The sequence below is a fragment of the Acinonyx jubatus genome, chromosome C1 (assembly GCF_027475565.1).
Source record: "Acinonyx jubatus isolate Ajub_Pintada_27869175 chromosome C1, VMU_Ajub_asm_v1.0, whole genome shotgun sequence".
Classification (NCBI taxonomy): domain Eukaryota; kingdom Metazoa; phylum Chordata; class Mammalia; order Carnivora; family Felidae; genus Acinonyx; species Acinonyx jubatus.
Genome location: NC_069381.1, coordinates 52,411,320 through 52,423,456, shown reverse-complemented (window position 1 = coordinate 52,423,456; position 12,137 = coordinate 52,411,320). Strand labels below are relative to the sequence as shown.

Below are 12,137 nucleotides of genomic sequence, written 5' to 3'. Positions count from 1 at the left end.
TTGACTTTTACCCATGAAGTAGGAGGTCGGCTGCCAGGTGGGGGAGGAGATGGGATGGGGGAGGGGGGGCAATATTCAGTGGCAGCTTTCCCAGGGCACTGGCAAAATTCATTGGTGCAAATCATTTAAAGATTTTTTTTTTTAATTTTGTTACTAAAAACAAAGGACAAAAAAGGAAAAAAAAAAAGCTAGGAGGAGGCAGCCTCCATGAGAAAACCTTTGCAAGAAAATCTTTAGGAGAGCTTTTCAAACCGTCTTGATTTCCAAGCACAGAAAACAAAACCTGTGCATGGGAAACGACAGTGCTGCAGGAAGGCCTGGTTTTTGTTTTTGTGAAATTAGCCCTTGCAACCTTCTGTGTGCCGCATGTGCTGCCATTTGAAATGCTGCAACAGGCAAATTGTCTTTGGAGAATTTCTGCAGCAGAAAGGATTTAGAAGTCTGAAAATGGGCTTTTTACGTATAAACTGACGTACAGAAACTTTCTCATCAATAAGGTGCTCTCCTGAAAGCAGTGCTCTGCACAGAGCTCAAAATGCCAAGGTCAAATGAAGAGTCCATCCTTAACAGAGGGGGAATCTTTTTTTTCTCTCAAAGAGACAGAACCTTTCCCTCAACCCCCTCACATCTGCATATGGAAGTCTGACCTTGTTCACCCTAACACCCACAAGGCTACCTACATCTGAATGGCAGGATAACTCTACAGCTATAAAATCCAATATTCCATAAGGGAGGACTATATAATCTGCACTTTAACTAAACCCCCATCATTTCAGACCCACTGAACAAATCCCAGAGGTTTGCAGAGGAAAATATGAGGCTCGAAAGCTTTGTACTAAGGGCCAAAAATCTAGCCTGCGTTAGATTTTATTTTACAAGTACCCCCCCCCCCCAAAAGCTGGCAGTGTAACAAAATTAAGAAGAGACTCTTTCCCCAATTTTCCCAGATGGAGGCAAGTGGCAGATCAATGTACAGCTCAAGGAGAGGAATTTAAATACAGTATGTGCTTCTCCTTTCAAAAAAGGAGAGAAGCCACTTCACATTTTGCCAGACAAAACCCTGTCCCCAGGAGGCCAGTTTCCACAATGAGATTGCAAAGGTGCTAGAAAGAGGCCAGTTGGGAGGAGATACAGGGCCATTTGGGCACAAACCCCCCACAGATCAGAGCTTTTTTTCCAAAGTGTCTCCTTTTCAACAGGGAAGCCTTTTAAAAACTACATTTGCTTTGGATCCCTACCTGAATGACAATGTGTTGGGATCCGATTTCACCTTTTGTCAAGGATCGGGTGAGAAACAGTAAAACTGCTGTCAGCATCTTAGAAAAAGCCAAGTCCTTAGCTTATATGGGGAAGGGGGTGGGGAAGAAACTTAAGATCTCTAGCCCAGCCCTTGTGATGGGGTGAAGGTGATAAATGCCTACTAATCTTACCAACACAGCCCAAAACTGCAACATCTTAAATGTCTCTATGCAAAAACACAATTGTTTGTGCTCTGAACTGAAACATTCACCACTGGGGGGGGGGGGGGGGGGGAGGAATCCTAGTTCCTTCCTAACATTTTAGTTCCATTTCCTCTGAAAGTCACTTCACTTCTAAGAACTCTGTCAACAACCATCAGAAATAAGAAAACGCATGCGGAAAAAGTATAACGGAATCTGAACCTGAAAGATCTGCACAGAAAAGGACAACTAAATGATGTATCTTAAAAGCTTGTCTATTGTTAAGCAAATGAAGAAATATCCGACTCTATTGCACTTCACGGCCGGGTGTCTGCAAATAAATACAGAATTACCTTTCAAGCAAACCACCCACTCCTCAATCTCATCTAAAAAACCAAACCAAAACAACAAAACCCCAGCGTCTTTCCACTACAGTGTTAAAGGTCTGCGGGAGTGGCTGTAGGAAAACTATCATCCAGGGTGAAGACTTGGGGTTGGAAGGAGGCGTGGTAGAGCAGAAGATTTTCGGGCGGGGGGGGGGGGGGGAGGGAGACGTCGGTAACCTGAATCCCAAAGTGACTCAAAACACCTCCCCACGGTGGGAGGTGGAAGGGTGGTCACAGTAGAATAGAAATCAGAAACCTATTCCAAGATCACATTCCTGGAAACTTCGCTCTTTCGAAAACCACATTTATCACCATTATTGCTAGAATGCATAAAGGAATGAGGTTATTTTACGGAAGAATGTTATAGCAAAGGTTTCAGACTCTTAATGTTACCTCAACCTCTCCTAATTGACTGGGCCTTTCTGACCAAGAAGATAAAATAATGGCAGGGTATAATCTCCAGGTGGTTGCTGTTTAGCAATTTTTACTACTGTTATTAGGAACACCTTCGGGATTCCTTATACGCCGCCGGCAATCCTTCCATAAGCCCCTTCCTCCACTGAGGAGGACCAACACGGTAAACAATCTAGAGAAATGGGAACCTTATTCACGGTTTCCCCGTTTTTCTCCCCTAAAAAGGCATACACAAAACAAAAATACAGAGGACGGTGCGCTAAAGGACAACAGCAACAGCGGCAAGCAATAAAAAAGTCCCCCACGCGGGACCAGAGTCGGGAATCTACAAGGCCAGCCCCTCCCCCAATGCACCCTGGCGGGGAAAGGGAGCCCAGAGTCCACTCCTCCCGCCCCTCTCCGCCGGGACCCAGGTGGCCCAGGAGCAGCTGGGCACGCTGTGGTGGTGCCTTCCTTTCCGGCGCCCATCCGTGCGCCTCGGTCTGGGGGACACAGGGAGGTGGTCAAGGGGGTGAGGTAGGGGAGGCAAATCGTCCGAGCCAGGCGGGGCCGTCTGCCCCGGGATGGGTACACAAAGAGCAAAGGGGAGTTTGCAGGGGTGGCGGGGTGAAAACAAGACTGCGGGGGAAACTACGTGCAAATTAGGAAAGGAGATTCGAGGGAACCGCAGATTCCTTGCTAAGATAAAGGAGCTGCGGAGGGGGTGGGTTGTAAAGGGGGGGGGGGGTAAAGAGGGTTCCGCGCAAGGGGCAGGAGCCTCTGCGGAAGAGAAAGGGAGAGTACCTGTGTGCATGGAAGAGTTGGTGTGTAGTCGGAGAGGGAGGGGGTCTGTGCAGAGGGCAGAGCTGTCTCGCGGAAAAGGGGGCTCCGTATATGCCAGAGAGGTCTGCCTGGCCAGTGGGACGTGTACTGGGGAACGGGACCGGGCTCTGCGCATAGGAGAGGGGCAGGATGCCTGGCAAGTTCGGGGGGGCGGAAAAGGGGCCACTTACCTGCATGGTGACGACCCCCAGTTCCTCGGCCGCCAGCCTCTGCATCTGGCTCGCCAGCACTTGCGCTTCGTCCAGGATGGAGAAGTCGGCGTCGGCCACGGCGCCCAGCAGCCAGCACGCGCCCAGGCAGAGCAGCCAGAGGGGCGGCCGCCGCGCCCCGGCCCCGGCCGGGCCGGACGAGCCCCGGCAGCGGCGGGCCAGGGCGGCCGCCCCCGCCGTCTCCTCCTCCTCCGGCTCGCGGGCCATGCTGCCTCCCCCCACTCCCCGCCGACGGGCTCAAGGCGCCGAGAAGCGGGGAGGGAGCAACGGGAGGTGCGCCCAGGGCCCGCTCGGCGCACCCCGCAAAACTTTCTTGCCCTTCTTCAGGCGCCTCTGCGCGCCGCGGCGGCGGCGGCGACTCCCAAACTTAGGGGGCGCCCGGCTACAGCGCGGGAGCGCGGGCGGCCACCATCGCCGGGCTCCGGCGGCGGGCGGGAGAGGAAGCGGCCGCCCGTTCGCTCCCAGGGACCCCGGCGCCGGCGCGGCCCCCGCGGCGCGGCGGGCGTCTCGGAGGGTGGCGGCGCTCGCACCGGGTGCGCGGGCCGCGGGGCTGACAGTCGGAGCCGCGGAGCTTTCGCTTCTCCCAAGTCGCGGCGAGGCGGAGGCGGCGAGGGCGGGCGGGCGGCGGCACCGGCAGAGGAGGAGCGGCGCTCGGCTGCGAGGCTGCAGCAGCCACCCGAGCGAGGAGGGAGAGAGGAAGGTTTAAAAAAAAAAAAAAAAAAAAAAAAAAAAAAAAAAAAAAACAACGGAGGGGGGACTGAGTGAGAGAAAGAAAGAAAGCGGCGGGGGGAAAGGGAGGTGTCTGGTGCCACCACGCTGCACTCCGGCTCCGTGCACTTCCCGGCGCGGCCGCCGCCGCGGCTGCGGTGATTTATGGAAGGAGGGAGAGAGGCGGGGAAATTCCCCCAGTCGCCCCTCCTCTTTTCCCCTCGCTCCCGCCTCGGAGTCGGCCCCCCCAGGCGCTGGGGGCTGGAGAGCAGGCTCTCTTTTCGGGTTCTAGCCCTGCCGGGATTGGGGTCACTAGGCCCTTCTTGTGGCCGGCGACAGCGACCCACCCCAGCTCTCCCCGCCTCCGCCAACGCGACGGACCCCGGGATCCCACCCTTTCTAGGTTCCACCCATCCAACGTCCCTTTAAGTTCTGGGAGGCAGGCTTTCTGCCTGGCAGAGTTTGGGGGAGGAGGGGACCGCCGTTTGTGCGTTCACTGCTTCTCTTCGGTGTTATTAATAACAATAGCACTCGTAGGATCAACAGGTTTCTTTCATTAACCAGCTACTGTGTGCCCAGCACTGTGCTCTGGGACTTGTGTACGTTATTATCCTTTAATCCCACCACATCCCTATGAGGTACGTATCTTTATCCTAAATTTTTAGGTAACAGACTGAGGCCTAGGTAAAATAAATTGTCGAGGGTCACCCAGGGGACAAGTGGCAGATCCGGAATTTAAGGCCCTTGCTCTTAAATGTGACATAGTTCTGTCTCTGTTTGGAAATGAACCATCTGATCCCATCAAAAGCAAAACAAAACCCACAAAACTACTGAACGGGAGTTCTCTCCACACATCTGCCAAGCATGGGGAGGCAAGGTTAACCTTCCTCTTTATTCCTGGCTTAGGGTCTCTGAGAAATCACCTGCTGGAAGCACCTGGCACAAGTGGATGGCTGGGGTGGGGGAGGGGTATGGTAAGGCCGCCCTTCCTCCTTCCAAGTGTTGTGAGGTTGCTACTCTAGGTTCCTAGAGAACAGAGCCATGCCCCAGAAGGTGAAGGGCCTTGCCTAGGGGTACCTAGCAGGGGTGGTAGTAGGACTGTGACCTGTACTTAGTGCTCTCTGGACTTTATAGTAAAACCTTCTGTTGTACTTCTTTGACTACACTGTGTTAAACACCCACCTCTTATAAGCTTTCCTTGGCCCAATTCCTCCTTGTGATTATTTCTCTGTTCTGAATTTCCCGATCAGTGTTGTCTCCTATACTATATGTTTTCATTTTGTGACATTCTGCTCTCTATGTCCCCTTGAGACAGGCACATCAGACTCTTGCTGCTTCATCATATCTGTGATGTTTGTTGTATGTAACTCGCACAGGCTACAATGAAGGGAAGTTTGTTGAGGGCAGAGGCCAATCCACCTCCCCATCATCCACATGTAGCTCAGTACCAAGCCCAAAGTAGGTGCTGTAAAAATGAGGCTTTAATTAATGATGGGATAAAAAAAAATCTACCTGTTGTCTTCCATCCCCAGAGTTGGACTGACATTTGGCAGAGAGATGATCCTACAACTTCTTTTTAATTATATATTATTTCACATGACAGTGAAACAAAACATTTTAGCCCACTTGGTAAACAGAAGACAAAAAAACAAAAATAATGGCAGCTAGCATTATTAATGTTTTGTACTGGATTCTTCAAGATTACTGTCATCAAAGTTGTCACACATCTTTAAGCCATCCTTCTGAAACTCCTTCAAAATGGCTTTTCTTTCCTTGCCCATCCCTTGTATATTGGTATTTCCTGGGTCCTGTTTCTTGAAATTCTAATCGTATGTCCCCCGCCCCTTTTTACTCTAAGGTTCTTCTTGAGGAGTCTCATGTATGCTCATGCCTTCAATTATCTCCAAGACATCAGAATTTTGCAAACTTCTAAACAAAGCTTAATCTCTTTTTTGAGCTGAATTTCCATTTTCCCAACTGTTCAATAACTTTTCTAACAACTATACCTAACTAAAACTCATTACTGATTTCTGTCATTCTCCATCTAAATCTGCATCTGATTGCATACTTGGGTGGATGTCACCTGCTCTGTGAGTTAGGCCTCTTACTCCCTGCCTCCGCTGTAGCTCCCTGCACATGTCTGCTGCCCCCCCCCAACCCCGCTTTCCATCTGTATTACTGCATTATGACCACAGTCTCCTCCCCAGTCTCCGTGCAGTCCTTCTTATATCCCATCATTCTGTTCTCCAGGCTGAAACCAAAGTCATCTTTCTAAAAGTCAAATCTGAACTTGTCACTGTAACCTAATCATTTCTGTTGCTTCATCACAGAGAAATAAAGTTAACGCAATAAGCATGGCTCTTTGTGCTGTGGTATGTCTTTCTATGCTTATTGAAGCCACTCTGCTCCCTTCCCCCCAACATATGCCTCACCTCTGCTAGAAAACACCTTTGCTAGCAGTCTTGAAAGCCTTCCCCTTCTTTCCACCTGGCAAGCCCTTATTCAACTGAGATGTCACCTCTGTGAAGCCTTCTCTCACCCCCCAACAGAATTTATTGCTCCTTCTGTCCTGCTCCAAAGCTCTCTCCTGAAATGTCCTCCCACATTTAACAAGCAGCATTATCCATTTGAAAGTCTTGTTTTCTCCATCCTAATGTTTCTCATTAGGTCCATGGCCACCTGTAGCCTTGGGGCACTCTTAAACTGTGAATCCTGTGCTCCACCCCAGGTCTACCGATACTGAAGCAGAATTAGTGGAGGGGGCTGTGTCCTGCAGTAAGCATTTTACAGACCCCCCCCCCACCACCACCACCAAATGAGTCTTAGGAACTGTTTGCTGTTAGACTGCAAACAGAGCTCCCCAGGATGGTAAGTTATTCATCCTGGAGCTCTAGCATTTAGCCCAGTGTCTACACCCAAGGGATTTTTTTTTTAAGTTTATTTATTTATTTTGAGACAGCAGGGGAGATGCAGAGAGAGGGAGAGAGAGAGAATCCCAAGCAGGCTATGCATTGTCAGTGAGGAGCCCAATGCAGGGCTCAAACTCACAAACCTTAAGATCATGACCTGATCTGAAATCAAGAATCAGAAATTTGACTGAGCCACCCAGGACCCCTCCCCCCCCCAAGAGATTCTTAATACTCAGAAAGTGTCACGTGATATATTCTACGTTGCCAATGGGGAAAAGTCTCAGAGAAATAAAGTCATTTGCCTAGGGTACTACAACTTTTGAATAGTGGTACCAGTATGCAAACCTGGGTCTTTAAACACCGAATAGCAAGCTCTGAGGTACTAGTCTGGTGTCAGAGAGAATTTCACACATGTACACTTGTACGTGATAAACCAGTGAAAGGTTTTTTCCTGATAAACTATTAATCCTTAATGTCCCCAGCCCATATAAGTGAAATTGCCCCACCATTGACCCCTGCACAGCATTAGTTGACCGTCTTGGTGGGGGAGGGGGGAGTAGGGGAGGGCGACTGATTGGACCAGGGTAGGTATGTGACATGAAGATAGCCAATGTATCACATGGCAAGGCATGACAAAAAGATTAGCTGGGTCAAACAAAGTTTTACTCTCAAAAATTTTAGGAAATACTAAGAGGAAAAAGCAGTTAGAAAAAGCAGTTAAAACTAAAAGGACATAGGAGTCATAGAAGCCTTGAGTTCCATAATACATATTGCAGGAAATATATAGCCATATATACATACAGAACCATCTGTGTGTGTGTGTGTGTGTGTGTGTGTGTGTGTGTGTGTGTGTGTAAGTACACAACCATATAGCATGATAGCTAACAGCATGAGTAGTGGAATCAGAAAACCTGGGTTCAGATCCCAACGATAATACTTGCTAGTTTAGCTGTGTCATATCTGTAAAGCTTAACTTCTTTAAGCCTCAGTTTCTTCATTTGTACGATACAAACAATAATACCCCGAGTTTTCGTGAAAAGACACTTACCTAGCACCTAGTACTACCTACTAGTACTACCTTAGTACTATCACCCAATAAATAGTGGGTACGATTTTGCATACTGAAGCTAGGAAGGAGCAAACATCACAAATGAGTTAATAAAGCCAACCAGAGAGAAAAGAGAGTGGAGTACATAGAACACATGCCTTGTGAGAGACATCACCAAGAGCTAGAACTTTCTGGTTCCAATTCCAGTCCACATGTTCTATTAATAAGAGACTCCTTTTTCCTCCCCTTTGTCTTCTTTTTAAAATTTTATTTATTTACTTTTGAGAGAGAGGCTGAGAGAGAGTGAGCATGCCCACTCGTCCAAGCAGGGGAGGCGCAGACAGAGGGGGGGAATCCCAAGCAGGGTCTGCACTGTCGCTTTCTCCCTCTCTCTGTTCCTCCCCCACTCGTGTGCATGTGCTCTCTTGCTCTCTCAAAATAAATAAACTTAAAGGATACACTTAAAAAAAATCGGATGCTTAACGAGCTGAGTCACCCAGGCACTCCACCTCCCCTTTGTCTTGATGTAACTCTGAAGATCAAGTTCAATCATCTATATAGTGAAGACACTACTAACTATGTAGCTATTTGAACTAAAAATGTGATGAAAAGAGTGGCCAGTGGGCCACAGCTGTCCCTAGAAGACCGTAGACCACCATGAAACTTGCCTGACGGCTTTACCTTCTCCCCAGAGCCCCCCTGTACTCTTTGCTTGTCACCACGTTGGATACCTGTTCATTACCTGTTTCCTTCCCGGAAGTTCCAGCACTTAACATGTGACCTTCCAATCGCTCATTTGTAAGTCTGTATTCTTCATCTTAATGTTTCTCAAAGTGTGGTCTACAACCACCTAAAGCAGAATCATCTGTCAGGACTGTGTTGGCTTCATTCACGCCACAGAGTCTAGCATGAGTCCAGACCCAGAGTAGAAACCCAAATGATGTTGAAACAAAGAATTGGGGAAAGATTTTAAAGAAAATCCATGAATCATTAACTCTCTTCAAAGAGGGGCACAAACCATTTTGTTCTTTGCTGAAAAAGAACAGACCAAGACTCCTCATCAAACTTGCTGCTCTTCCACACTTGGGGAGGTACAAAGCCACTTCAGTGATAGACCAGCTCATGGTACTCATTTGCCAAGATTCTCACCACAGAAAAACTCCATGTCAAACTGCTTTGAGGAACTCTTGGTCACATTTCCAAAACTGTGGCATGGAGTTTCTAAGCCACCACAATTCCCCTTTGCATGCTCTAAAGTGGAAACAAAACCCAACATAGCAATAAATTCTCAACCTAATGCTGCTGGCACTCCTCCCACTCAAAACAATAATTGGCTGCAAACAGCATGGAACCTGTGAACTCAGGGGGTTCAGGAGAATAGGATAGGTAACTCCAAGCGCAGATTCTAGCACTTGCTCATTAACTTCTACAGGACTTCAGATCTCGGCAAGTGTACTTTACTGTTAAATGAATGGGAATGGCTAATGGTCTAGGCAGAATCCTGGAATACAGAGCCTCCCTGTTTTTTTCATATTCTTCCACTAATTTTAAAAATTGTCAGATTACCCATTCCTCTTCAAAGGAGGAGCTAGCTGGCAAAGGTAGAATCACAGTAATAGATTTAAGTTTCCCAAACCCTACCCTGGGTGGGGGACTATATATGGCACAACATATTTCTTGAACTCTTAGAATGTTTATGTTTTTTCAACTTCAGCATCAAAACAGAGAAGACAAGATTATTATTATGATTTCATACACAGGGAAACTGAGACTCAGAAAGGTTGAGTTGCCCAAGGTTATAGGCTAGTAAGCAGCAGAGCTGGGATAGAAACCCAGCTTGACACCAAATTCTTTTGCCTCTCTATCATGTGCCTTTCTCTGAATGAGAAAATAAAATAAAATAAGAAAGGAAATAATACCTGGCATTCAAAGATCCCTGCCAAGGAAACATTCTTATTTCCAAAGGACAGCTATTTTTTCCTATTAATTTCAGCAAACGTTTATTTGCTAGGTACTAGTAGTTTTACTAGGGATACAAAGATGAGTAAGATTGGCTGTCCTTTCCCCAAGTTACTGGGGAAGTCAGAGAATTTTAAGACAGATAATATCACATCCAGCAAGTGACTCAGGACCTTTCCACTTGCTGTTCCCTGTGTCTTACATGCCTTTCTTCCACATATCTGCATTTCACTGTCAAGAACTGTGAAGAGGCTGAGACTTTAACCTATTTGCAGGCCAACACGTCGGCCAACCGTAATCGCAAGGATGCTGGCGGAAGACAAAAGACTTTATTACTCAGCAACAGCCAGTAGCTGGAGGGTCAGCATTTGTGCCAGTTCTCCAAGCATCAGTTCCCTGGAGACATAGAGAGGGCCAGGTGGCACCTGCACCCTTCAGGTGGCATTGAAGAGGAGGGATCCCAAGCTTAGATAACCCAAATCTTATTTATAAGGAAATGCAAACAGAGCTGCCCTTTGCCCCAGAGGGAGATATCTCTTAACGTATTGGACAGAAGGAAAACTTTCCCTTTGCTTCAAAGAGAGACATGATCTCTACCTGACAAAGCTGTTCACTAAACAAACATCATTGAAAATATAACAGAATAATAGGGCACTTAGTATCTTGCTCACAAAGCATGCAAAAGGCAAGAAACCCATGAAGAATTGTCTCCTCAAATCACCTTTATCTAGTCTAGATTTAAATACGAAGGGAGGCCTACCCTCACCCTTCCATTTAGGACTGTAACCCCTATATCCCTCCTTCCAGGAACTCCCTATACCTTACCTCTCTATTGCATTTACGCCCTCTAACATCATGTATGTTTGCTTACTTTCTGTGTCTACTGTCAGCTCCATGAAGGTGATGATCTTTTTTTTTTTTTTTGTCAACATATCCTCGGTATCTGAAATAATAACTGGCACATAATAAGTACTCAAGAAATAGCTACTGAATTAATGAATGGAATATGGAATACTCTAGAGAAGGAGGTTATATATCAGGTACAATGGAAAAGGCACTTAATCTAACCTGGAAGGAATTCAGAGAAGGCTCCCTACAGGAGATGTTGCCTAAGGAGTATCACCAAGGATAGGTACAGGTTACTCAGGACAAAAGAAAGCATCCTTGGAAGAGAGATAACCATTTAAAAATGTACCAAGACCAGGGCACCTGGGTGGCCAGTTGGTTAAGTGTACAACTTTGGCTCAGGTCATGATCGCACAGTTCATGGGTTTGAGCCCTACATCAGGCTCTGTGTTGACAGCTCAGAGCCTGGAGCCTGCTTTGGATTCTGTGTCTCCCTCTCTCTCTCTGCTCCTCCCCTGCTTGTGCTCTGTCTTTCTGTGTCTCTCAAAAATAAACAAATGTTAAAAAGAATTTTTAAAAAATGTACAAAGACCAGGGGTGCCTGGGTGGCTCAGTCGGTTGAGCATCTGACTTTGGCTCAGGTCATCACCTGACAGTTTGTGAGTTCGAGCCCCACATCGGGCTCTGTGCTAAGAGCTCAGAGCCTGGAGCCTGCTTCAGATTCTGTTTCCTTCTCTTTTCCCCTCCCCCGCTCACACTCTGTCTCTCTCTCTCTCTAAAAAATAAACATTAAAAAATAAATAAAATAAAAATGTACAACACCAAAACAAAATATAAGAAAAAAAGGAACCTAGAAGTTGGGGGTTTCTTTTCTTTTCTTTTCTTTTCTTTTCTTTTTTTTAAGTAGGCTTCATGCCCAATGAGGAGCCCAATGCTGAGCTTAAACTCAGGATCCTGATATCAAGACCTGAGCTTAGATAAGACTCAGAGGCTTAAATGACTGAGCAACCCAGGCACCCCTAGAAGTTAGGGATTTCTATAGCATAGCAGCTAGTGGGAAGGGGCAGCAGACAACGCTGTTGGCAAAGGCACAGGCCTTGATCCTTGGCCAAGGATTTGGACTTTCTCCCATGAAGAATGAGGAATCACAAAAAATTTTTAAGTAGAGGAATCACATTTTAGGAAGATTACACTGGAGTCGTGTGGAGGATGGATTTAAAGCAGGGACAGATTCATTGAACTTGACTCAGATTCATTGAACTAAGTAGCAACTGAAAAGTACCTAATATTTCTAATGAGGATGTTGAAATTTCTTAAGGAAAAGTGTGATCAAGGTTTTCAGTTTAAAAAACAAGAAGGGGTACCTGGGTGACTCGGTTGGTTAAGCATCCAACTCT

At 47.1% G+C, this 12,137-nt stretch overlaps 1 protein-coding gene across 1 annotated transcript in view; it reads right to left on the bottom strand.

Moving 5' to 3' along the window:
- CACHD1 (cache domain containing 1) overlaps positions 1-3,869 on the bottom strand; it is a 208,511-nt gene extending 204,642 nt beyond the window's left edge. Inside the window, exon 1 of the mRNA XM_027058991.2 lies at positions 3,232-3,869. Within this exon, the coding sequence (XP_026914792.2) occupies positions 3,232-3,477 (246 nt within the window). The 5' untranslated portion in view covers positions 3,478-3,869. The remainder of the gene's footprint in view (positions 1-3,231) is intronic.
- Positions 3,870-12,137: the final 8,268 nt, after the last annotated feature.